The sequence below is a fragment of the Nannospalax galili genome, unplaced genomic scaffold (assembly GCF_000622305.1).
Source record: "Nannospalax galili isolate Female #2095 unplaced genomic scaffold, S.galili_v1.0 scaffold300, whole genome shotgun sequence".
In the NCBI taxonomy this organism is placed as follows: domain Eukaryota; kingdom Metazoa; phylum Chordata; class Mammalia; order Rodentia; family Spalacidae; genus Nannospalax; species Nannospalax galili.
In genome coordinates, this window is record NW_008347322.1 from 78,862 (window position 1) to 103,741 (window position 24,880).

The 24,880-nt window shown below is 51.7% G+C and overlaps 3 protein-coding genes across 5 annotated transcripts in view; 2 read left to right on the forward strand and 1 right to left on the reverse strand.

Moving 5' to 3' along the window:
- Positions 1-2,603, forward strand: part of Stkld1 (serine/threonine kinase like domain containing 1) — a 19,464-nt gene extending 16,861 nt beyond the window's left edge. The window contains exons 17-19 of the mRNA XM_008843908.3: positions 669-809; positions 1,026-1,105; positions 1,339-2,603. Coding sequence (XP_008842130.2) covers positions 669-809; positions 1,026-1,105; positions 1,339-1,926 — 809 coding nt within the window. The 3' untranslated portion in view covers positions 1,927-2,603. The remainder of the gene's footprint in view (positions 1-668; positions 810-1,025; positions 1,106-1,338) is intronic.
- Rexo4 (REX4 homolog, 3'-5' exonuclease) lies at positions 2,108-13,321 on the reverse strand. Of its 2 annotated transcripts, XM_029568741.1 has the most exons (9): positions 13,180-13,321; positions 12,830-13,054; positions 10,362-10,657; positions 8,880-9,017; positions 8,468-8,661; positions 7,550-7,638; positions 5,801-5,875; positions 4,049-4,123; positions 2,108-3,183 (listed from the first exon to the last, which is right to left on the reverse strand). In XM_029568741.1, exons 2-9 carry the CDS (start codon positions 13,025-13,027, stop codon positions 3,064-3,066), a joined length of 1,185 nt encoding a protein of 394 aa, XP_029424601.1. In that variant the 5' UTR covers positions 13,028-13,054; positions 13,180-13,321; the 3' UTR covers positions 2,108-3,063. The 2 variants fall into 2 exon arrangements, with proteins under 2 accessions (XP_029424601.1, XP_008842129.1); XM_008843907.3 differs by lacking the exon at positions 13,180-13,321 and having other exon boundaries at positions 12,830-13,141.
- A 4,979-nt stretch (positions 13,322-18,300) lies between these two features.
- Adamts13 (ADAM metallopeptidase with thrombospondin type 1 motif 13) overlaps positions 18,301-24,880 on the forward strand; it is a 36,135-nt gene continuing 29,555 nt past the window's right edge. For both annotated transcript variants that reach the window (XM_029568757.1, XM_029568759.1), the window contains exons 1-7: positions 18,301-18,442; positions 18,742-18,811; positions 20,459-20,607; positions 21,660-21,743; positions 21,957-22,081; positions 22,211-22,357; positions 24,458-24,604. In XM_029568757.1, the coding sequence (XP_029424617.1) occupies positions 18,326-18,442; positions 18,742-18,811; positions 20,459-20,607; positions 21,660-21,743; positions 21,957-22,081; positions 22,211-22,357; positions 24,458-24,604 (839 nt within the window). In that variant the 5' untranslated portion in view covers positions 18,301-18,325. The remainder of the gene's footprint in view (positions 18,443-18,741; positions 18,812-20,458; positions 20,608-21,659; positions 21,744-21,956; positions 22,082-22,210; positions 22,358-24,457; positions 24,605-24,880) is intronic.

Below are 24,880 nucleotides of genomic sequence, written 5' to 3' on the forward strand. Positions count from 1 at the left end.
GCTCAGCCATCCTCTGTAGAACACTGAGGCCTGCAGACGCCACAGTCACCACAGCATCTGGCAGGCCTGGGGCTCCACGCATGGTTTAACTGTAGACGAGTAACGACACGCTACCTGCATTCTCTCCCATGAGCCCCAGCTAATGGGTCTTGGGGGCAGCTGGGGTCCCGTCTCCTGTCCTATCCCTAACACCCTTATATGCAGCACCTACGGGGAGGGCTCAGCTCCTCTGAGGCTGTCAGGCCTGCCTCAGGTAGGGACTAGGTCTGGGCAAGAGGCCCTTCCCCTCAGGGCCTGTTTCTCTGGGGGAAAAGGGAAGAAAAAGCTGCTCCCCTCAGGTGAGGCCTGAAACCCACAGGGCTCAGGGTAACGGAATTGGCACAGGCCGAGAGCCTGCCGCCAGCGGGACCTGGGTCCTTGTTGACTGGGTAGGAAGCAGTGCAGAGCCACTGTGGGGAAGCAAGGGGGCGCGGTGTCGCCCAGCACCCTCAGGAGCCCCTCCCTGCACAGAAGGCTGGGAACAGACCCGATCAGTTCTCTCAGCAGCCTAGAGTGACAGTCATGCCCCCTCCCAGGTACACCGGGCAGAGGGCAGAGGGACCAGCCTAAGGCTGCAGAAGGGCTTCAATAAGGTAGGAATCCAGGCTCCCTTGCCTCTTTCTCTCCAGAACTGGTGGCCTTCCAGGTGGCAGTGCTGGAGGAGGGCAGCAGCAGCCTCTACCTCCTCCAGGAGATCTACCAGTTCTACAAGGATGACCCTGAGGTGGTGGAGAACCTCTGCATGCTGTTGGCCCACCTGGCCTCCTATAGTGAGGATCACTGCCATGTCCCCCTACCTGGAAGCCAGCGTACGGAGTCCTGCTCCTAGCCCTCGACAGCAGGAAGGGCGGGAGCTCTACAGTGTGGTCCCAATGCTCTTGAACTTCCCCTAACTTGTCCACACCAATGAAATTGGTGCCTGACACACCTTGTCCTGCTGGTGGGCAAGACTCCTGGGCCTCATGACGGTCTCTGCTTCACTGCAGCGGAGATCCTGCCGGAGCTGGAGTCTAGTGGCATCAAGGCATTGGTCCAGGAGGTCCAGGGGCGCTTCACCTCCAGCCTGGTAATGGTGGCACCTCTAACAAGCCAAGCTGAAGCCCTGAAACATGGGCCAGGCCAGTACCCACCCTGGGCTCCACATATTTTCCTGACTCATCCCTATGGCTGGGTCAGATTCAACCCTGAGGGGAGGGCAGTAGACCTCTTCAAAGATCCCATCCAGGAAGTAGATTGTCATGTAAGTGCTCCCAGGCCCCAGAGCACTGTGCTGTGCGGCCTCTGCTGCCCTCCCGACAGGACCTAGTTTCTTACTCGGAAGTGGTGCTTCGAGCACTGGAGGCGGCCACACCCTCCAGCTCCAAGGAGCAGCAGCAGCTTGAACTTGCTGCAGAGGAGCCAGAAGATCCCAAGGTCTCCCCACTGCAGGAAGAGCCCGTCTCTGAGGAGGTCTCCCCACTGCAGGAAGAGCCCGTCTCTGAGGAGGTCTCCCCACTGCAGGAAGAGCCCGTCTCTGAGGAGGTCTCCCCACTGCAGGAAGAGCCCGTCTCTGAGGAGGTCTCCCCACTGCAGGAAGAGCCCGTCTCTGAGGAGGTCTCCCCACTGCAGGAAGAGCCCGTCTCTGAGGAGGTCTCCCCACTGCAGGAAGAGCCCGTCTCTGAGGAGGTCTCCCCACTGCAGGAAGAGCCCGTCTCTGAGGAGGTCTCCCCACTGCAGGAAGAGCCCGTCTCTGAGGAGGTCTCCCCACTGCAGGAAGAGCCCGTCTCTGAGGAGGTCTCCCCACTGCAGGAAGAGCCCGTCTCTGAGGAGGTCTCCCCACTGCAGGAAAAGTCTGTGTCTGAGGAGGTCTCCCGCGTGGAGAAGGAAGAGTGGGTCTCCAAGACCTGAAATGTTGCTTCTCCAGTCCTGGTTGGAGGAGCAACACCACAGGCAATACCGAATCTCACACTTCTCACTGACTAATAAACAAGCCCAACACTGTTCCGGCTGGCCTGGCCTGGTGACACTAGTCCTACAGAACTTCTCAAGGTTCTAGATGACGGAAAGAAGCTGAACGTCCACAATCTCCATCTGTCCATCCATTTATTTTTTGCAGTGCTAGGGACTAACCCAGGGCCTTCCGTGCGCTGAGTAAGTGCTCTCTGGGCCACATCCCAGTCCACAGCCCCATGTAAAGCAACCATCTGCTGTTATCTAAGTGGGTGTATCTGTTCTACAGCTGTGAGGTGGGCTCATTTAAGCCTTGGGCTGTGTTCACTGGTCACGGTGACTGGCCACTTTGGACAGGTTCCTAGCGGACCCTCAGCCTTCTGCTCACATAGCTCAGGTTCACCTGTGGCCACAAGTCTCACATCATAGACTGTGAAAAGGTCCATGTGGGAGGTTGGCCACCCAGCCAACTCTGAGCCAAGGAAAGTACACAGGAGCAAGAAAGGGACTCCCAAGTCACTCCTCAAGTCCCCGTGTCTGTAAGGAGGTCCCCAAGGAGGCAGGTGCTGTGCTGGCCAGCTGTGTTAGTAGCTGACCAAGGGTACCCGGGTCCTTCAAGGCCTGCAGAACTTAACCCTCATCCACAAGAAAAGGAGCTTCTTAGGGGAAGGTGCTGAGCACTCAGGCTGAATCCACCCAAGTTTACTGTCAGAGATGGCAGCAGGGGCCACCTTCCTGACGGTCAGCAGGTGCAGATTCACCAGCACGCTCGTCCTGATGCCTGCCTCTCTCCACCCACAACACACAGCTGGCTTCTTCCCTGCAACCCCCCTGCCCAGTCTACCTGGACACACAGGGCCTCTGGCAGCAGAGTCCGGGAGGTGTTCCAGGAGCAGCTTACACAGTACACTCCTAGAGCCACGGCTCTGAAAATGCCCATGAGAGGCCCCTCTTTAGACACTTGACTGGCATCCGTGAGCCAGTCCCAACTGCCATTAGACTGAGGCACAAGGGGAGGAGCAGGACAGGGAGGAGCAGGATGGGGAGGAGCCGGACAGATGGGGAGCGCAACAATGGCAGCAGGGTGGTGCTAAGCTAAGCACGCTCCTTGCGATGGCCTTGGGTGCTGGCCGGGGGCCTCCGGGCTCCAGCGATGCTCTCCCACTCCCGCCTCACCATGACGTACAGCCTCATCGCTGCCTGGGCATCCTGGACCTGGGTGACATACAGCAACGTAGGCTCATCAGTTAGCGACTGCACATGGCCACAGGTCACAGTCTACCCTGTGACTACTAAGCCTTTATGCCAGCCATAGCTGCACACGGATGCACACCTCACAGGGTGACCGTGGTAGGACAGTAAAGGGCTGTGGCACCACACACTTCAGGCTCAGCAATGGGGGAGGGAGGTGGGGGGCAGGAGGCACAGCTGCGCCAGGCAAAGGAGCAGCGTGTTGCAGGAGACTGTTCTAGCAGACTGTGGGCCAGGAGGGCCTGTCGGGGGGACTGAGAGCCTTAGGTCTTTACTATGGTTGGGAAAAGCTTCAACTGCCACAGCTCAAGTATTGGGACCTTTCAAAGCTGGGCCAGTGGGAGGTCAAAGGGTAGGCGAGCCCTGGGATGGAGCCCTGGCACAAAGGAACCATTGGGGCAGTCAGTCAGGTCTGCTCAAGCATGCTGTTGCTCCTCCCTCCTTGGCATCCTGCCTGCCACATGATTTCTCCCATGTTGCAGGGCCTCTACTGTAGAAGGATCTACCATAAGGCCCTCAGCAGAGCCAGTGCCACAACTAGGGCTAAATGAGCCTCTTTACTTGAGGCCCCCAGTCTCAAGTATTTCATCACAGTAACAGGAAACAGACTAACAGCCTTCAATCAGACTAGTGAATTTTGTTTCAAATTCCTAAAACATAGTATTTGTGTTAAGTTCCAGCTAAATTAAGTACTTAAGATTTACTAAGCATTTTGTAAGCCTGATCCGCCCAGGCTCCTTACCCATCTTTGCTGTCATGTGACACGTGCCTGGGTTTTGAGGTCAGGGACAGCCAATAATCTCAAGGGCTGTCACTCAAGGACACTTACCGAACAGTGTTCTGCCTGTTGGACCCTGATCCCCAGAATCTTCTCAGAGAGCTTTTTCAGAGATGGTCTTCCACTCTGCAGAAGGAGAGAAGGCAGAACTGAGTCTGGGGCTTCCACAAGCTCTGCCCACGGAGGGCACTTTGCTGGAGAACGGAGGCTACTGAACCCCTTGTAAGTGGTCTGCAGGTTCCCTTCAGCTAAGAGTTCCTGTGCTGTTTAGGGTTACAGCCACTGGCCCGCTGTAGTTGTGCCCCTGCCCATCAGCCAAGAAAGGAGCAGTTAGGGGCAGGCAATGCAGCTTGGTGGCAAAATGTTCTTTATTTTCTAAAGATTTATTTTTATGTGTATGAGTGTTTTGCCTGCGTGTCTGCAAGTGGACCACATACGTGTGGTACACATATGTGCCTGGTGGCTGAAGAGGCCAGAAAAACTCAGATCCCCCGGAACTGGAATTACAGATTGTTGTGAGCGACCACATGGGTGCTGGGACCCAAACCTGGGTCCTCTACAAGAACAGAACAGCAAGTATTCAACCAGAGCCATTTCTCCATCCCGTGTAGTGCTTTTTTTTCTTTAAATTATTATTGTGGGGAGTGGGGAGGGCATACAATACGTGTGGGCAAATGTGCCGTGTGTGTTGAGGTCTGAGGACAATTTGTGAAGGGGGTCCTTTCATTCTACCAGGCGTTCAAACCCAGGTCTGTGCAACAAGCACTTCTGCATGCTGACCCATCTCAGGGGTCATACAGTATGAACAAGGCCCAGGGTTCCAACCCTAGCCCTAGAGACGAGGACAAGCAAACATCACCTTCCACCCCCGGTTCCAAGGTCTCAAAGGGGCAGTTCTGCCTGTAGCTCTGTGGCTGAATGCCCTCACCCCAGGCCTGCTGTGGAGATTAGCACACACGTATAAAACCTGCCCGCCTCACTCATTTTCAAGCCTGTGGTGCTGAGGACTGAACCCAGGGGCTTTTGGTTTTGAGAAAGGATCTACTATGTTAGTCCTGACGGGCCGGGAACTTGCAGTGTAGACCAACTTGGCCTCTCAAATTCAAAGAGATCCACCTGCTGGGATTAAAGGTGTACGCCATCACCACAGGCTCTGTATGCACCACCACCACAGGCTCCTGAGCCCAGGACTGTAACAAATGCTCTGCTGGTAAGCCATAGCCCTAGCCCGTTAAAACTTTAATGTATGTATTATGTCTGTCTCTGTCTGTCTTTTGAGACAGGGTCTCCCTGTAGCCCCAGCTGGCCTGGAAGACTCGATGTAGACCAGGCTGGCCTTAAACTCACCTTTGCCTCCCAGTATGGGATTAAAGGAGTACACCAGCTATTTTTATTGTTAATTACAGTCTGTGTGTGGACACTCTTGTAGGACAGAGGGCATCACATCCCCTAGAGCTGGAGTTAACAGGCAGTTGTAAGCTGCCCAGTATGGGTGCTGGAAATTGAACTCAGATCCTCTGAAGAGTAGAAAGTACTTTGGATTGCTGAGTCATCTTTCCAGCCCCCGGCCCTACATATAAAGATCTCCTAATTTTGTTACTGTATTTGTTTGTCTTAAGACACAGTCTCCCTCTGTAGCCCAGGCTGGCCTCTCAGAAAGCCTCCTAAATGCTGGGATTACAGACATGAGTCACTACTAGACTCACTCAAGACTCCTTTTAAAGGTTAAAATGAAAACCAAACCAAGACAAACAAAACCCCCTTTAACCAGCAGTGGGTCAGTGCCAGTGGGTCACTAGTTACCTTAACTTGTTTCTTGAAAGGCTTGTATTTCTGGGTGTCCCTCATTTTCTTTTTTGGATGATCAAGGAACAATACCTAGAAGAAAACAAGTATTTTCTTATAGAATGCCCCAGGGTACAGCACACACTTAGAAAAAAGGTTGAGCTTCTGAAAGAAATTTATCAGCCCAACTTAAGGCGATTGCCCAGTATTCAGGACCACATTAATAAAAATGAAATCTTGATACCAATGAAGTGGGAAGTCTTCCATTAGCCCACAACCAATTGCTACACAAGCTGGTTCCTCATGGAGAAGCTAAAAATGAGATTCAATGTTTACCCTGAAACCAACACTCTTTTAGACTCACATGGCCACACACATGACCCACCAGTGGGACCTGTCACCCTGGATGTAGTCTCTAAAGTGACATGCTATATTACCAGGCAGATGACTTTTGTTAATTTTCAATTGCTAAATATTTATTATCTTAATAATAATATTATTTTGGTGCTGGGACTGGAACCCAGGGCCTTGCACACACAAAGCTCTCATTCTGACACTGAGCTACATCCCTAGTCCCAAACATTTAAGAGAGAATTAAAACCCCCATCGTCGAGAGATGACTCAGTGGTTAACAGCACTAGCTGCTCTTGGTGAGGACCTGGATTCAGTTCCCAGTACCCACAGGGCAGCTAACAACCATCTGTAACTCCAGTTCCAGGGGATGCGACGCCCTCTTCTGACCTCTATGGGCATGGCACGACATGGGTGCACCCACCTACATGCAGGCAACACACTCATACGTAAAGTAAGAAAACATTAAAAAACCCATCTAGAAGCTCCTGAAACATAAATACAGCAGCACCACAGACCACATCCCATACCTACAAGATTCTGATCAACAGGAATCTAAAAGGACAGAGGCTAGAGGTCACATGCCCTAGCACTGGGAGGGGCCCTCTGAGCTCATTAACTCAAGTGGCCAATGTGCAGCCAGTATGGGACCACCCTGGAAAGGGACGCACAGCTCTATCCTGTTCCCCATCCCTGGGGAACAGCTGAAGCAGCAGCTGCTGGCTCTGTCAACTTGGGATGCTCAGCAGTGGGGTAGAGGGGGGCGTCTGGGTGTACCTCCATTGCTGTTCTAGAACATGCACCTAACCCTCTGAAGCTCAGCTCTGTCACCCACAAATAGCATAACCCCCCAGCTTTCAGCGGATTAAACTAGATCTTGGCACCACACCCAGATGGTGGTAGTAGGTGCCCCTCATGCCAAGCAGACTGGGCTCCCATTTTTCTGCACCCTCAAGTGGACCAGTCAGGCAGTTTGTCTATGATCCATGGACTTAACTGGTCCGTGGACTAAACCCAGGCTAGGTCCTCCCAAGGCTGGGCTTCCAGCATCAGAGCAATGCCCAGACGCAAACTAGACACAGGACAAGACTCCAAGGCTTTGCTAGTGTAGACAAATTTCTTATGAGGGACCCATGGTCATGGGGTAGGATAACCAGATACCAGGCCATCTGCCAGGTCAGAAAGGACGGCTTCGTAGGGCTGCTAGCTCACTGGCACGACTGACCAGTGTAGTCAGTTCCCTGGTCCCTTGGATACAGAAAGATGAGCCAGAAGTAGCACTTGTCATCATTCTTAAGAGGATTCTCAACATGAAAAGTTCAGAAATAAAAAATCCCAGAATGATGCTTTTGCAGATAGCCACGAGGCTGTGCGCACAGCTCTCGGGAAAGCTCTCGGGATGCCCCAGGCCCAGACCTTCAGATCATTGTGCAGAGCATGCCCCACCAGGATTCTGTCCCTCAGCATTTCTGCCACTTCCCTCTTCACGACTTCAAATTCTTCTCCTGAAAACCAAACATGGAAGTGGCTTTAACAAGACACATCACAGAACAAGATTCTGAGGGAAGCCCCTCCCACCCCTGGTCTGAAGGCATCAGGTCAGGCCCTTAAGGACACGGGCAATGAGCAGTAGCCCCTAGAAGCATCTCACTGGCTTCAGAGGAGGTGGGGAGACTGTGAGGAACCCTACTCTACCTTGCACTCTCTCCCACTTCTGGGGCAGTGAGGAAAGATGGAGTTCTACCACAGCCAATCATCAGGGTCAGAGGAGCAGTGCCATCTTCAGAACCCTGCTGCAGACAGGCAGTGTGTGGTGGGAACTGCAGGTGGGAGGCTGAGGGGCATTCTGGTGGGCCTCTCCTACCACACCATGCAGGCTCGGACCCTGTGATACTGGGTTAGGTAACCTTTTCCAGCCACCTCCCTATCTAGTTTCCACTTCAGAACCAGCCTCCCAAGCTCCACCCTGTTCTCAGTGTCATGGCCACAAGGAGCCTCCTGTAGGCTGCACTGGTTACAATACTGCACTAGTGTTTTCCCCAGAGACCTTGTGATCCTCCCCCAGCTGCTGCCACTGAGCCCACTGGTCCTTCACCGCCTCCCTCGTGGTCCCCAGCACCTTGTTCCCCACTGCCATTCAACAGAAAGCAACCAAGAGCACTGTCCTAGTCTAGGGGGTGGGCAGGAGGCACGGAACCACAAGACACGAACAGTATGGCAGTCAAGGAACACGCTTTTGTATCTGCAAAGCCATGCTCCTGACAGAAAAGCGGTGTGGGAAAGATGAGCCCAGCTACCACGTCCCTGCCACTCCTGCGCACACGAGGATCGTACCCTGCTTGAGGTTCTCAGGCCGTATCCCACTGACCGCTGTCCGGTAGTCTGTCACGGGCTCAGTCGACTTGACGTACTTGTCATAAACACACTTCCCATACTGGTTCACGATGGACACACGGGCCACGATGCTCTCCTCCCCCTTGGGGCCCACGCCCACCATCTCACAATCCAGGGCCAAGGCTTTTGTTAGGCTGAGGGGAACCAAAGGCCCCAGTGTAATGAATCCTGTGGCCAGGACTCTTGGGCCCACAAGACATGCTGGGCAGCCATGACTCCACGCTCACTCCATTCAATTGTGTGTGTGTGTGTGTGTGTGTGTGTGTGTGTGTGTGTGTGTGTGTCCCCTCTTCCCCTAAGAGTCCCCAGCCCCGGAAGGCAGAACATTCCCAACAGCCCGAGCCCAGCTTACCCGTTGAAAGCCTGTTCCTTCACCAGGGAGATGCTGCTCTCCTTCTGCCCCAGCCGCTTCCGTACCAGCCTGGCTGCCTCTGGGCCTATGGCAGCCTCAATATCTTTGGGGTCCACGTCATCAAACCAGATGTCTTCCCTATGAGGCAAAAACAAAGTACCTGGTCATGAGACGACCTGGGATGCTGGTGATGCTCCCCCACCAGGCCACTAGGCCCTGCTTGCTGCAGCACCTTCTTTCACTGCTGTTCTAAATACACCCGTTACCAAGATTTACAATGAATGTGAAACAGAAACATGTAACCCACCTCCAGGAGAAGGAACACTGACCTTTGCTCATTACACACTGGATTCATTACCTAACAATCAGGACATACAGGTACAAGGACCTTGTAATGGACAGACATGTGCCTTGCACTGTCTCCCACCTTTTGGAGAAGTGAGAAAGGCAGAGCCAACATGGGCACTCGCTCCATGGCTGCCGGGGAGCTCTAGCTCCTCCATGGTCTGTAACTCTAGCTCCAGGGGATCCAATGTCTTCTTCTGATCTCTGGGGGCACTGCATGACAAGGATGCACTCACACACATGCAGGCATAATATTCATACATATAAACTTAAATTTAAACCGGGCGTGGTGGCACACGCCTTTAATCCCAGCACTCGCGGGAGGCAGGCAGATCTTCGTGAGTTCAAGGCCAGCCTGGTCTATACTGCTGGGGCTACAGGGAGACTGTCTCAAAAAGACCAAAAAAAAGGCTCCTCCATGCCCCAGTGACAGGCCTCTTGCTGTGTCCCCAGGCCCTCTCCTTTACTGGTCTAACCTGACCCTTCACAGTACTAAAGGAGCCATCTGTGGGTCTCCTCTCTTCCATCAGCCTCAGCAGGAAGGGAGGAGGGGTCTTGTTATCCCTCTACTCTCGCCTGCTTACAAACGGGCCAGCCAAACCCACGTCCCTTCACCCTCTGAATGCACAAGTAGTAGGAAGCCAATTCCTGACTGATGAGCATGTCCCCTCCAGATGAAGTGTTACCACAGTGCTTGTTAAGTAGTCACAAGACACTAAGCCAAGCATGTTGTGCCTCGGTTCTCCTCACTCCACAGATGGCCACACTGAGGTGCAGAGATGCAGAAACCTGCCCAGTGCCACCAACAGGCAAGTGGTAGGACTGGGTTTCACAGGAGTCTGTCAGTCCAGCACTCGATCATCACAAGTTTTTGCTGGCACTTACGAAGTGCCCAGCTCTATGCTAGGGTCCACACACAGAGCACTGACTGTGAAACACCGTCTGCTTTCAGAACCCCACACTCTAGCAGAAACAAGTGACAAATAAGTAAACAGTAAAACAAACATGGGATTGTGAGGGAGACTTGATCAGGATCAGGGCCAAAGAGAGACAGCACCTTCTCTCACTGGTGAGTAAGTGGAGACCAGACGTACACTCAGAGCACCAGCAGCGGAGGGTGCAGCCGTCAGTACTTACTCAGTGGGTGTGGACGAAGCCAAGACCAGAGCTGCCCCCTTGGTGCCCTGCTTCTGCTTGACATCCACTTGCTCAGAAGAAATGTCACCATGTTTCCTCTTCTTGGCTCCTTTCTTCTGCTCTGTTCTGGAGGTCTTTGTGGGAGGTGCCAGTTTCTGCCTGTCCATCTTAGGTGCATCCTGGGCAGTCTCCTGGTCCCCCTTTGATCTCTTCTGCTGGGTACCATGGGGCTGCTTTTTGGCGTCCGTCTGGGAGAGGAGCCGTTTCTCTGGGGCCGGTGACTTTTGTTTCAGTAGCTGATGGGATCAAAATTAAATACAAGCTACACTTAAATTTCGAACTGACATCCTGACTGAACAAATCTGTCTGAACACAACCCCCATCATCTGCACATGCTTCTTGTCGGCTTCACCGATAGGAACTGTCCAGGGTTTGGAAAAGCACCTCCCCCCTTTTCGAGACAGGGTGTCCCTAACAGCCCAGCAGTCCTGGAACTCAGTATATAGATCAGGTTGGCCTTGATCTCAGAGATCCGCCCATCTCTGCCTCCAAAGACTGTACCTCCACGCCCTGCAAGGAAAAGCCCTTCTCATCCTCACCTTGTCACCAGCGCTGAGATTCTTTTCCTTTGCTCATTACAGTGCATAGTTTTGACATCTGCTTCTTTAGTCTACATTTCAAACTCGCATTCTACACTGTAAGTACCTGAGTGACTTAGCATCCCAGAGCACCTCAATGAGCCTGGGGATGGGGGCATTCTGTTCTTCCTTTCTTTAACTAATTTGGAGTTGAATTTAGAGTGGCGTCCCTGGATGACTGTGTCAGCTCTGAAGCACAAAGACCATTTCCTTCACAGTATCTCTAGAGGATGGCTGTAGCTTGGGGTCTGGGGAAGTCGGGGGTGTGTCCAGTGGAAAGAAAAGCTACTGTCAAACCAGAGATGGCTCATGACAACAGCCATGATCATCTCATCCAGGCAGAGGCTAAGGTCTAGAACACACCTTCCTCCTTATGCTCAAATCACCAGTAAAGACCTTGGCATGGTGATTCCCAGCTGGCAGATGATGTGGTGGGTTTCTACCTAACCTGTTCCCCTAACAGTTGAGAGCAGAAAACAGAAGCAAGAGCAAATTCCAAGTTTCCTGTGGTAAACATCAAATCCATGCACTTAATTTTACTTACTTGGGATAAAGAAAAAAAAAGATGGTGATGAGAAATCATAGAGTAGGGATGTCCACAGGGGTCTGACTGGTCTGGTCCTGTGTCCACACAGGAAAATGACCAGGAACGCGCAAACTAAGGAACCAGGTATCGAGTTACAGAGTCCAAGCTCTATAGATTCACTCTTGCTCCCAGAGGCTCCATGAGCTACACTCCAGATTATTAGGTCAACAGAGCAACCATAAAGCCAGACTGTACACACCTACACCCCAATTCTGCAATTTACTTGCTATGTGAACTTCCTTAGACCAAATACCTTAAAATCTGGGTGTCTCAATCTCCTCATTTAGGAAACTGAGACAGCAACAGCTAGCTCCAGAGAACGTAAGACGTTATGAGTGAGAGAGCACAGTGGCCCACACCTGCAATACCAGCACTCGGGCATGTGAGGCAGGCAGTGCTACATAGTGAGTTTCAGACCAGCCTGGGTTCTCCAACATGGTTTAAGATACAGGCACGGTGTACACAAGACCCATGCCAAGGAACTACTGGTAACTATTGCCAGGTGAGGGAGAGTTGATGTTCTTTAATGGAGTGCCTCGAGACAGGCTGAGTAGGCGCCAGTAGATGAACTTGCATCAAGGGTACAAACGCTTGAGCGGAGGGCTGGAGAGATGGCTCAATGGTTAGGCTGCTCTTGCAGAGGACCTGGGTTCAGTTCTCTGCACTCACATGGAGGCTAACAACCGCCTGTAATTCCAGTTCCAGGCCATCCAATGAACCTCTTCTGACTTCTATGGGCACTGCATGACACAGGTGCACTTACGTACATGCAGGCAATACATAGTCATACACATGAAATAAAGAGGGGTGGCACAGCGGTGAGGAGCACTGACTGCTCTTCCAGAGAACCCAGGTTTGATTCCCAACACCCACACAGTGGTTAACAACCGTCTCTAACTCTAGTTCCAGGGGAATCCAACGCCTTCTGGTTTTGCACATGGGTGCATTTACACACCTGCAGGCAACACACTCGTACACATAAGAAAATAAAAATATTTTAAGCAAATGCTTGACCCAGTAAGTCAACATATATGACAGAATTCATGAAATCCGCTGTCATAAGGGAGGAGGGATATGGGGGCGGGACGCAGATGGGGGAAGGAGGTCCAAATTTGATGACGATCTATTTTAGGAAATGCACAAACCCTCCAGGGCTGGGCTTTCCTTCACGTGTTCTGGGACCACACGTAGCATCCTACCTCCCTTCCAGTCCGCACTACCCGAGCAGAAGTGCTCTGCCTCACCTCTTGCAGCGTTTTCCAATTGTAAGAAAAGTCCTCTGGAGCCTTGGGCGGTCGGCCCGCGACTACTGCGGGGTGACTTCCCGGAGTCCCCCTTCCTCCTGCCGCTTTGCGCTTCTGGAACCTCTTACTGGCCTTTTTCCGAGCGACCTTCCGGACAGGCCCGGGCTGGGTCGCAGACGTGGCGGCCTTCGCCTTCATCTTCCCGCTCCCCGGAGTCCGAAAGGCCTAGGAAAGAATCAAATTAAGACAGCCACCGGAAGCGCCCTCCTAAAGGCCCGCGTGCCTCCGTAGGGCGCTCCCGAGCGCGCAGTGCTCGTCTTTTCGCTTCCGGCTGGAAACCCGACCCGCACCTCTGGTTCCGCACGTGCGGGTGTGGGGCGGAACGCTCGGCCGCACCGTACAGGGAAGCTCCCTGGAGTGGCGACCCAGGGTTGGGCTGAGGGGAGCCTAGGGCCTCTCTGAGATCAAGAGTGTATGTGTTGGGGTCGGGGATGAGGAGCAGCGTGGACGCTGGAAAGGGACTGAGGGGGGAACACTCTGTGAGCACACCCACCCGGAAGGGGCGTGGGCGGGGCCTATGCGGGCTGCACCGCGTGCTCCGTACTCTTAGAGGAAAGCCAAGGGTAGGCACTGCTGGTTTCACCCTCGCCCCAAAGCCCTAGGGCTGCAAAGGCATGCCAGCCTTCCGATTATGGTGATGAAGCAGGATTCTAATTAAGATAATGTGCAAAAATAATAAGTGACTAGTACACCTTGCTTGGTCCTGCCCTCGTGTTACTTGGTAACACAGATGAGGGCTCCGTAAGCCTGAAGCTTGCATTTGGGTTAGGGAAGGATGGAGGCACCGCAAGTCCAGAGGCCACCCTGGAAGGTCAGGGAGCACTTTGGGAAGCCAGGGACCCATGCTTACGCCTTCACCAAATTTTGTCCAGGGAGTTGGTTTTTGTTTTTGTTTTGCGTAGTAGTGATGGGGTATCCCCTGGCAGAGGTGTTTCTTCGTTTGCCTCTGTGTGTGTGTGTGTGTGTGTGTGTGTGTGTGTGTGTGTGTGCGGCATGCATGTAGTTCCCACACTTCCTGCAGCAACAACGGGCCTGGAACTTGATATGTAAACTAGGCTGGCCTTGAACTCATAGAGATCTGCCTGCCTCTGCCTCCTGAGTGCTGGGATTAACCATGTCCAGCTTGTTTGCTTGTTATGAGACAAGATCTCTTGTAGTCCAGCCTGGCTTTAAACTCTACTATGCAGCCTAGGATAACCTTGAATTATTTATTTCTATTTTGTGTGGTGTATTACTGCATATTGTCTGCATGTGTATAAGTGTACCCAAGTCCTGCAATGCCCACAAATGTCAGAAGAGGGCGTGGGATGCCCTGAAACTGGAGTGACAGATGGTTGGTAGCTGCCATGTGGGTGCTGGGAATCGAACCCAGGTCCTCTGAAAGAGCAACCAGTGCTCTTAATGGCTGAGCCGTATCTCTGGCCCCGACCTTGAACTTTTTCTTTCTTTCTTTTTTTTTTTTTTTTTTTTTTTTTTTTGAGATAGGGTCTCCCTGTAGCCCCAGCTGGCCTGGAGCTCACAGAGATCCACTTGCCTCTGCCTCCCAAGTGCTGGGATCAAAGGTCTGCACTACCATGCCCGGCTCCCAACCTTGAAATTTTTTAAATTTATTTTTCTTATTAGTATTTTGTGTGTATGATTTGAGTGTGTGAATGTGGGTACATAAGACACCATCAATGTATGGAGGTCAGAGGATAACTTTCAGGATCCTTTTACCACGGGACCTGGAGCATGAACTCAAACCATCAGGTTTTTGCAGCTTGTACCCATTGTAGCCGTTTCACTGCTCTGATGACCTTGAACCTCTGATCCTCTGGCCTCCACTTCTCAAGGGCTGGGATTACAGGAGTGTGCCATCACCTTCAGTTTTAGGTGATACTAGAGCTTGAGCCCAGGGCTTTGTGCAATCCAGGTAAGCATTCTGGCCACTGAAGTACATACCAGCCAATTTCAACTGGTGGCTATAAAGCAGATAAGACCAGTTCTGTGGGTTCAGGTTGCAGCATACCTGCATGGTCTAGGCTGGCCACTGGGGTTAGGGGTGAGTCAAGTAGACTGTCTCCAGCAGTTCCAGGCAGGTGCTTGGATGAACCTTGAGGAACTGGGAGTTGATGCTTAGGAACTTGTCCCAATGATATAGAAATAACAACTGAGACCGAGTATGAACTCTGAGGTAAAACTTTTAATTGGGGGTGATGGCACATGCCTTTAGTCCCAGTATTTGGGAGGCAGAGGCAGGTGGATCTCTGAATTCAAGGCTGGTCTGGTCTACATAGTTCCAGGGAAGCTGGGGCTATAGGAAGACCCTGTCTCAAAAGGACCCTGCCCAAAAAACTTAATTAGAAAGAAAAGAGGTTGAGGAAAAGGGAAAATTCCCGATTAAGGGAAATTTAGGCTACCTAACAACCAGGAAAAGAGCAGGCATTTTGTCAGGTTCTTTGAGGGCTCTAGGGTTTGTTAATCATGAGAGTGATTTTTTTTTTTTTGGAGGCAGAGCCTTAAGTTGTAGCCCAGGCTGACCTTGAACTATCTATGTAGAATAAAATGACCTTAAACTTCTCCACCCTCCACCATCTAGTGCTGGGATTACAGGCATGCACCACCATGCCCAGTTTATGCTGTGCTTGGGGTGGAACCCAGGGTCATGCATGCTAGGCAAGCCCTCTACTCACTGAGCTATACATTCCCAACCTAAGGATGGAGTTTTAAAAAAATCTTCCTCATGGTTTAAGGTGTTTTTTCCATGCAAGGTACAGATCAGTGACCACTTTCTTCAGACATTCCAGCATTATCTTGGTAGCCTGAACCTGTAATGGCTGAGCTATCCCTCCAGCATCTTGTATCAGGTGTGTTTTTCTCTTGTGATAAAGGGAGAAAGGGTCAGGCATGTCTATACATTATTGGCAAGTGTGATTGTTTGAATGAGAATGTTCCCCATCAGCTCCAAGTATTTGGACATTTTGTCCCTAGTTGGTTTCACTGTTTTGGGAGGTCTTAGAAGATGTGACCATGCTGGAGAAAGCACATCACTGAGGGTGGCTTACAGAGTTCTTAAGCTTTGCGGATCTCCAGTCACGCTGTTTCCTGTGCCTGCTTGAAGATGTGAGAGCTTAACTTCTGCTCCTACTCCAGCCCCCTCTGCCACCAGGCCACCCCACCATGATGGACTCTTGCCTCTTTGCAACCATAAGCTAAATAAACTTCCTTTTATAAGTTCCCTTGGTCATGATGTTTCTATCACAGCAACAGAAAAGTAATACAGTAATTGGTACTGAGAGCGGGCCATTGGCTGTGAAGAACCTGACCTCGTGGGTTTTGTGAAGAATGTAGAAGACTCTGGAAGTTTGGGCTAGAAAAGCAGTTGATTGCTGTAAGCAAAGTTTAACAGGCCATTCTAGTAGGTACCTGGAAGAAAGTAGTGTTGAGTACAATGTAGTTCCACAGGGAAATGAGAACGTAAACAGCAATTGGGATATTTTGGCAGAGTCTGGCTGGAGTATGCCCATAGCCAAAAAGCTTGCCTGAGGCTAAGTTGAAAAGCAAGAGACTAATTTCTTTGGCCGAGGATATTTCAAGGCAGTCTAACATAGGAATGGTGGTGTGGCTGTTAATGGTGAAATTATGCAGATCTACAGTGAAAAAGAGCAAATGGGGCAGAAAGAAATGCAGAATGTTCAGTTTTTTCAGAGAAAAGCTTCAAAAGTGGATGAAGCAGGCCAGGGTCCACCCCAAACTTGCAGCCAAACTTGGCAATGTCATTCACCTGGTTCTGGCTTTAGAGGCATGAAAGATGGAAGAGTGAAGGGGTCATTGGTTCTTCCTCTGAGGTCTCAGAGAGCTGCTGAGGCCAGGCAGCGTGCAGCAGAGGTTCCTCTGCATAGAGAAGGCCCTGATCGGCCGTTGCATGAAGCTGTGACGGTGAAGCCTGGTTGGCGATGGAGACCCCAAGAAGATGTTCGTGATGCCAGAGCTGTGAGACATCTGCCAAGGAGAGCTGCATACAGGGGGTGGTACTGTTAGGGTCCGAGAGTTGGGAATAATTCCCACAGACATGAAGGAAAAATGCATAAAAATTTTATTCAGAAATTTAAAGTATAAAGTAACCAAATTAGTGGCTAGCTGGGCATGGACTCTACAACCAAAGATGGCGTCCAGCCCTGAACAATAGCAAGCAGGGGCTTCTATTAAAGAACTCCACAGAAACCTGCAGGCGCCAAGCATCTTTTAAAATAATTGGATGGCCCCATATCCTGAGTATGAGGGAAGTTTTGATTGGTAGGGGCTGTCTTCAGGGCATTGGAATGTGCTGATATCTTTTAGGGCCAGAAGTTTTTGTTCATACCTTATAAGGCTTTTACATGTTTAGGGCTTGCTGAATCTATAGCTTCTGGGGGGGGGGTAGCAACTGGAAAATTTACAATATTCCTGAGCTTGTCCAGGCTTGGCTGAAGAAGCTAGCCAAATGGAGTCATGCATTCTGGCTCTTCAGTACCAGCCCAAGAGAGAGATATATGTTTCATGCAGCAAAGCTGGAGAGGCTGAGCCACGTAAGCCCTTTGGAAGTGAAGTCCCAGAAGTTGGATGTGGAGCTACTGGATTTGGTGTTTGCCCTGCTGGTTTTCAGTCTTGTTTTGGTTTGGTATTTCCTCACTATGCCCCCATTCCTCCCTTTGGAATTGGAATGGGTATTCGGTTCCTCTGTATGTTGGGAGTATATAACTTGTCTTTTGATTTCACAGGGGCTTACAGTTAAGATTTTGCTCTGAGTCTCATAAGAGACTTTGAACTGTGGACTTTTGAATAGTATTGAAACTGGTAGGGACTATGTGGACTGCCAGGTATGGTGGCACATGCCTTTAATCCCAACACTCAGGAGCCAGAGGCAGGTGGATCTCTGTGAGTTCAAGGCCCGCTGGTCTACATAGCAAATTCTAGCCCAGCTGGGGCTACAAGGAGACTCTGTCTCAAAAAGACAAAAAAAAAAAAAGACTATGGAAACTTTTAAGGTTGGGCTAAATGCATTTTGCTGGTCATGAGCCTATGGAGACCAGGGCCTGTGGTGGTTTGAATAAGAATGTCCCCAGTAGGCTCCAAGCATTTGGCATTTTGTGCCCAGGACCCTATGCAAAGTTCACTGCTGTCACAATTGGACTGCTAGACCACTCTAGCCTAGGAGGATAGATGTGCACAGCTGGGCAATTCTACTGCTATAGGACAGGTTTGGGGTGCTCTACACTGGGGACTATCCCAAACTCCTAGTAGAAGAAGCTGTATGTGTTTCCCCACCCCCACCATAGTCCTGCCCTGGGAGGAAGCACCCAAGAATAAACACCGCCTGATGTCCCGCCCAGCCAGTGAGTCTGGCCTGTCACATTCCACTGACCAGATTCCCAGTCCCCAGACCCCCTGTCCAGCCATCGGCTGCCTCTTCTAAGGATGAGCCAGCTTCACCCCTGGGTAACATGCCACCCTTCCCATGTGGTCAGTGTCAGAGGAGTCCTCACTGGTGCCTTCTTCATCCTGGGATGCTGGGGGCTCTCCGATTTCCAGCAGGTGGGCTCACAGCAGGAGTTGGTGTTGGGTCACCTGGGGGAGGGGGCTGCCAGATAGCCCTGAGTAGAATGGATGTGATCTTTCCACTGTCAGAAGAGGAAATTGGTTGACTCCCACAAAGATGGAGATTGCACTTTGTTTCAGACCTGTGTGGTGTGGTTCTTCTCTGCCTTCCTGCCTAGGCAAGCTCCCTCACGCTCCCTGTCCTCATCTCTCCTGTCCCCTTCCTCCTCCTCCTCCTCCTCCTCCTCCCCTCCTCCTATCAAATGTGCTTAAAAAAATGTGTTTTTGTTTTTCAGAGTTTTCTTCAGGCTCTGGAACCCAAGGAGGTATCATCTCATCTTGGCCCTGATGCTGCTGTGCCCATAGGTAGCTGTCTTGGTGCGCCCTGAGCCAAAGGAGTTTCTTAGACACTAGGTGAAGAACTGCAGGAGTTCCCACTGAATCAATGCTGTGAGGGCTGGGGTGACTATGGAGGGAGGAGACCAGGGGAGCTGTGTCTGTCTGTTAATTAGCACTCTCACTTCCTGCCAGCTGGATAAAAGCTGTTCTGGGTGTCCTGGCTGAGCCAGGGTCCTGACCCCAGACTTCTGTTAAGTATCACAAGGGGACTGGCCATTAATCAGCTGGTCCCTTTGGCCCATGGATGGCCTCTATGTGACTGGCTGGTTTTCAGGAACTTGTGGCATCTTGCCATGGCTATAAATATTTATTCCTTCTCTGGGAACAAGGTAGGTACTGGGTCAAGCACCCCTGGCTCCTGCCCTGAGGATCTCAGCATGGTGAAGGTTTTCCCACGGCCTGCAGGCCTGGCTTTCAGGATGCCTAGAAGCACTATTAGTAACTTTGATTAAAAGTCTGGTGGAGGGATGCACTGGGGAGATAGCTTACTTGGTAAAGTACTTGCTGTGGAAGTTTAAGGACCTGAGTTCTAGTCTCAACATCACATTAAAAGGCCAAGCGTGATAGCACAGCCCAATATGCATCCCTCCCAGACTACAGAAAAATTGATCACAAGTGGACGACTTCTACTCCTCTCCACCCTGACCACTATCCAGGCAAAGCTCTGGGGCTTGCTGGTCAGCCAGCCTAGCATAATTAGTGAACCCCCAAGTCTCTATGAAAGAGCCTGTCTTCTCCAGAAAAACTTTACCTGAAGTTGACTTCTGGCCTCCACACACGTACATCCCCCCTTACACACACACTTAGAGGCTGGCAGGGTCCAGAGGCAGGTGGGCTAGCAGTCAGGGTAGAGTGGATTAGGGGACATCCCACTTGTGACTGGCTTTTCCATGACTTAGGAAAGATACACACTGGCCAGGTCCTCCCAGCTCTGTGCTCCTAGAGGGCTAGGACCCTGCTGCCTGGCCTCTTACTCCTCTGGACTCCAAGAAGACAGCAAGCACTGACCTGGACTCCTGTGGTCCACAAGGACACTCCACTTGGGTTCTCTTTCCTGGTGGGCAGGACTCATGACAGTGCTCAAAAGCCACTTATTTCAAGGCTGAGACTACGTTGCCAGGCACTGGTCCAGCTCCTTAGCAAAGTACAAGGATGCTGGGCAGCTTGCAGTCCACACAGCCTGGAGCTAGGAAGCACTGCTAATGCAGCTCCCCGCCCGCCCCCCCCGCCCCCGTCTCACCAAAGACAGCAGTTTTGGGCCTCTCCTAGGCAGAAGGACTCCAGGGCAGGATGAGCAGGGGAGAGGGAGGCAGGTCCTGTCTCCTGCTGTACCTGGATTCACTGTGACCTGTTCCTCTGTGCCTGTGAGGACAGGTTTGGGGGGCTGTGCTTTGGAGCCCTGGGAGAGTTTTGGCCTTCACCTCCCAAACCTGCGCTGGGCCTCCTGCATCCTTCTTCACCACCTCTCTCTGGTTGGGAGCTGAGCCCTTGGAATAGGCATGAAGTTGGCCTCTTGACTTCCCAGGTCATCCTTTTAGGGCTAGCTAGCCTTTTTCAGCGACCCAGTACCTGCCTTCTAGAACCCTTGTCCTCAGCCTTCTCTTCCTCCTCCAGGTCACTCTTCCTCTCACCTCAAGAGACTGAGATGGGGAAGGGCTGTGGAGGACATTCTGCACCTGGAGCTGCTGGTGGCTGCGGGCCCCGATGTCTATCAGGCTCATCAGGAAGACACAGAGCGCTACGTGCTGACCAACCTCAATATCGTGAGTCTTAGTGGGCCAGACTAGTGTCCTAGTGACAGCCGGCTCAAGGCCTCTGGTGGGGTTGTAGGCTGTTCTTGTGAGCCTCTGGACAATGTCCACTCCCAGGGATTGCGACGGAATGTCAGTGCATTTGAACTCCACGTATTAAACTGGAGTAGAGCCCTGAGGCTGTGGGGTTTGAGGGCTCTGGAGAAGGGGGTCACTATTGTCTTTTCCTTGCTCTCTCCTGCGAGAGGCGGGTGAGGACAAGGGAATCCCTTTCAGCCCCGCAGTGCTCCATCTCTCACCTCCTTCATAATGTCCATTTGGCCAACAGGGGGCACAGTCTGCCCAGGTTGCCCTCTCTTGAGCTGGTTGTAGTTCTTGCTGGCAAAAGGACCCCCCCCCCCCCGCAGCATCCACCTCATCAGTCTCAGGGTCCAAAGTCCCCTGGTACCACACTGCCCACTCCCAGTACTCCCTCCCATTGATGAACGTGGTCTGAGTCTAGAACAAGTCCAAGTAGACTTTCTGTCTGCAAGTGTCAGAGGTGACTTTCTCAGGGAAAATTGGCTCATCTGCCACTTGGAAACCATTGTCTTCACATTTTGGGGTCCCTCCCACCAATCCCAATTTCCAAAACCCAGACTCCCTTGGGACATTCACATGGCCGAGGAGGACAGGTGGAAAAGGTCAGATTTTCTGGGACTGGAATGGCTGTCGTCATTGCTGGGCACCCACCTCAGACAGCAGATTGAAGCTCTAGGTTTTATCCCCAAGTCTGCCAACTAGGCAAAGCTTGGTCTCAGTGCTTAGTGACCTGCGCATGCAGCTAGGATGAGGCAGAGCTTGGATCCAAACGCAGACCGGAAGTCAGCTGGTTTTTTTAGTTGTTTATGAGCTAGAGAGAGGTCCAGAGGTGTGTCTGACCCTCAATAGCTGGCTCCCAGGCCAAGCACTAGCATTTCAGCCTCCCCACCACCCGAAGCATTCTTCACCACCACCATGAGGGCTTTTGGACCAGCTCTGTTCGTCATGTATTACCTCACTGTCACTCCTGTTGCTTTCCGTAGGGGTCAGAACTGCTGAGGGACCCATCCCTGGGGGCTCAGTTCAGAGTGCACCTGGTGAAGTTGATCATTCTCACCGAGCCCAAGGTGGGTACTGACCCTGAGGTCCTCTCTATTCCCTTCATCCTCTCCTGCAGAGCTGGATGCTGGCTCTCCTGGTACTCAGCTCCGAGCCTCGTGTCCCCATCTGTAATGTGGGGGCAGCAATATGGTTGTAATGAGGACTGAGGAGTGTGCCAACAGCAGCCAGCACCACCCTGCAGACTTGCCACAGAAGCAGGCTCTGTGCTTGACCCCCAGGGTGCTCCAGATATCACAGCCAACATCACCTCGTCTCTGATAAGTGTCTGTGAATGGAGCCAGGCAATCAACCCCGCCGACGACAGGGATCCTGGGCATGCTGACCTAATCCTCTATATAACCAGGTAGCCGAGCCCCCGAGGCCTGTAGTCTGCCTGGGAATGGCTGCGCTATGACTTCCCTGCCTTCTGCAAAGATGGCATGGCAGCAGTCAGCATGAGACCCAGACATCTGACTCTTTTTCTCTTGCTGAGGTTTGACCTGGAGTTGCCTGATGGTAACCGGCAGGTTCGGGGGGTCACCCAGCTTGGGGGTGCCTGCTCCCCTTCCTGGAGCTGTCTCATCACCGAGGACACTGGCTTTGATCTGGGGGTCACCATTGCCCATGAGATTGGGCACAGGTAAGTGGCCCCACCACCTGTCTCCAGACTGGCGGGGGAGCTGATCTGAACCCCAAGGTGGAGGGCTGTGGTGGGCAGCAAGCCCTTCAGAGCCTGCAGAAGGAGCCCCTCCCTGCCCCCGGCCCCCCAGCAAGGTAGGGAAATCTGATTCCTCTTGCTCACTGAGTGATTAAAAGCTCCCCCCTTTTTATTACAATCAAAACAAACAGCATTTAGAAATCTTTATATTTAACTTTCTATTTTTAATTTATTTTTATTTTATGTGTATGAGTGTTCTGCCTGCATGTATATAAGTACAAGTGTCATGCAATGCCTGAGAGACCAAAGAGGGTGTTGGATCCCCTGGAACTGGAGTTATGGATGGTTATTAGCCACCAAGTGGATGCTGGGAATTGAACCTGGGTCCTCTGCAAGAGCAGCCAGTGCTCTTAAGTGCTGACCCATCTCTCCGCCCCCAGTTTCCCAGTATTATAGGAACAATGTACTCCCTGAAACTGTATGTGCAGCCTTTATGAGTTGGCCAGAGAAGTGGCTAGGCAGAAACATAGGGTAAGCAAAAGTCAGCTAGAATAAAATGGAGTCAGTCTGGACATTTGTGCACCACCACGCCTGGCCTTTTTTTGTTCTTTTTAAAACAGGGGCTCCCTGTAGACCCAAGTGGCCTGGAACTTGCTAGGTAGATCAGGCTGGCCTTGAACTCACAGAGATCTGCCTGTGTCAGCCTCCCTAGTGCTGGGATTAAAGGCATGCACCACCATGCCCACCTCTAATTTTCTATTTTTTAAAAGATTTATTTTTTATTTTCGTGCCTATATGTGTATGCCTGTGGAGGCCAGAAGAAAGTGTCAGATCCCCTGAAGCTGGTTGCAGGTGGATGTGAGCTGCCCAGTGCTCTTAACCGTTGAGCCATCTCTCCAGCTTCTAAGTTTTATTTATTATTATTGCATGCGTGTATGGTGTGGAGTGGGTTAGAGGACAACTTTGTGGGGTTAGTTCTGCTTCCACAATTACATGAATTATAGGATTCAACTCAGCTCATCAGACTTGAGTGGTAAGGGCCATTAAACCATCTCTCCGACCAGAAAATAAATCTTACTGGGGCTGGATAGATGGCTGAGCAGTCAACAGCCCTGGCTTCTCTTGCAGAGAACCTGGGTTTGGTTCCCAGTACCCACATGGCAGCTCACCTGTCTCTGCTTCTTGAATGCTGGGATTAAAGGCATGGACAGCCATGCCCTGCTCTGCTTTTAATATAATGATATATCCTAAATGTTTCCCCCCGGTCGCTGACGTTGTGATTTGTACGCACTACCACTTGATTCCCTTCTGTTGGATACTTAGGTTGTTTCCAAATCATTGCTGTTGCGTGAGTTGTGTGTTCTTACACAAATCTTTGTTCCTGCATATGATCATTTATCTAGAGGGAGCTGTTTCATTTCTTTTTGCTTTTGGGTTTTTTTTTATTATGAAAATAATATCCAATTGTTGTAAACAGTAATGCAGAAATTTGCAGAGTAATAAGTGAAAGTTTCCCTTTTTGGAGGCTCTGGGGCGGAGGCTGCTCCCTTCTCAGAGGATCTGACGCGGCTGCTCCTGCACTCCCCTCCCGCCCCGTTCCCTTAGGCTCTCAGGGTCAGTCTGCTCAGGATGTAGGGAGGTTCTGCCCTGGGTCTGAAAGCCACTGTCTGGGAACAGAAAGGAAAATGGCCACATCTTCTCCAGCTTTTCATCCACAATGCAGCTGCAGTGGATAGGTTTCCACAAGCCGAGCACACCCATGCCACCAGCCACCAGAAGAGATGCCTTGCTGGCCCCCAAGACTTCTGGCTGGCTCCCACTTCCCACTTCTACCCCCCAGATTGGAACTACCATGGATTAGCTCGGCTGGTACATTTTAAAAGATTTTTTGGTATTTTTTAGCCAAAAGAGAAGAGAAGCACCCTGCTGGGTCAGCTCTCCGCCTCCTCATATAGGAAACGGAAGCAGGGCCTCTAGAACTCCTTTTGCTGAGCTAGGTTAGCTAATGGCAGGGTCAGGGGTCAACCAGGGAGGGACACAAAGGTGGCCCTCACCCAGCCCTAGGATTGTCTTCCCGCACAGCTTTGGCCTGGATCATGATGGAGCTCCAGGCAGTGGCCACGCCTGTGAGACCAGTGGCCATGTGATGGCATCTGATGGTGCAGCACCTGCTAGATGGGCCCTGGGGTGGTCCATCTGTAGCCAGAGGCGGCTGCAGCACCTACTCAGGTATGGCCGCCGCTCAGCTAGGGTCGGCTGTCAGTCTCACCTGACCCAGTGGCCTGTACCCCAGCCCATTCTGCCATCCTTTCTTCCTGTCCCATAACCCACTAGAGTCCCCCATCAGTCTGTCCCCTTCCACTCTTCCCTGTCTCTCATTCCTTCCCGTTTTCCTGCATCCGCCCCTCCATCTCACTCCAGGCCTGGGCCCATCCCTCAATTTCCCTTTGTTCTTCCCCCGCAGCCTACTTCTACCCTCCATCCCCCAATGTCCCGTTGTTCTGC

Bases quoted from the DNA above. Each gene is read 5' to 3' on its own strand.
- Rexo4 (XM_029568741.1), bottom strand. From the start codon at position 13,027: ATGAAGGCGAAGGCCGCCACGTCTGCGACCCAGCCCGGGCCTGTCCGG. The intron at 7,639-8,467 runs GTACGATCCTCG...TTTGGTTTTCAG, and splicing joins GCCTGAGAACCTCAAGCAGG to GAGAAGAATTTGAAGTCGTG. The intron at 3,184-4,048 runs GTAAGTGTCCTT...TATGTCACCCAG, and splicing joins AACAGGCAGAACACTGTTCG to GTCCAGGATGCCCAGGCAGC.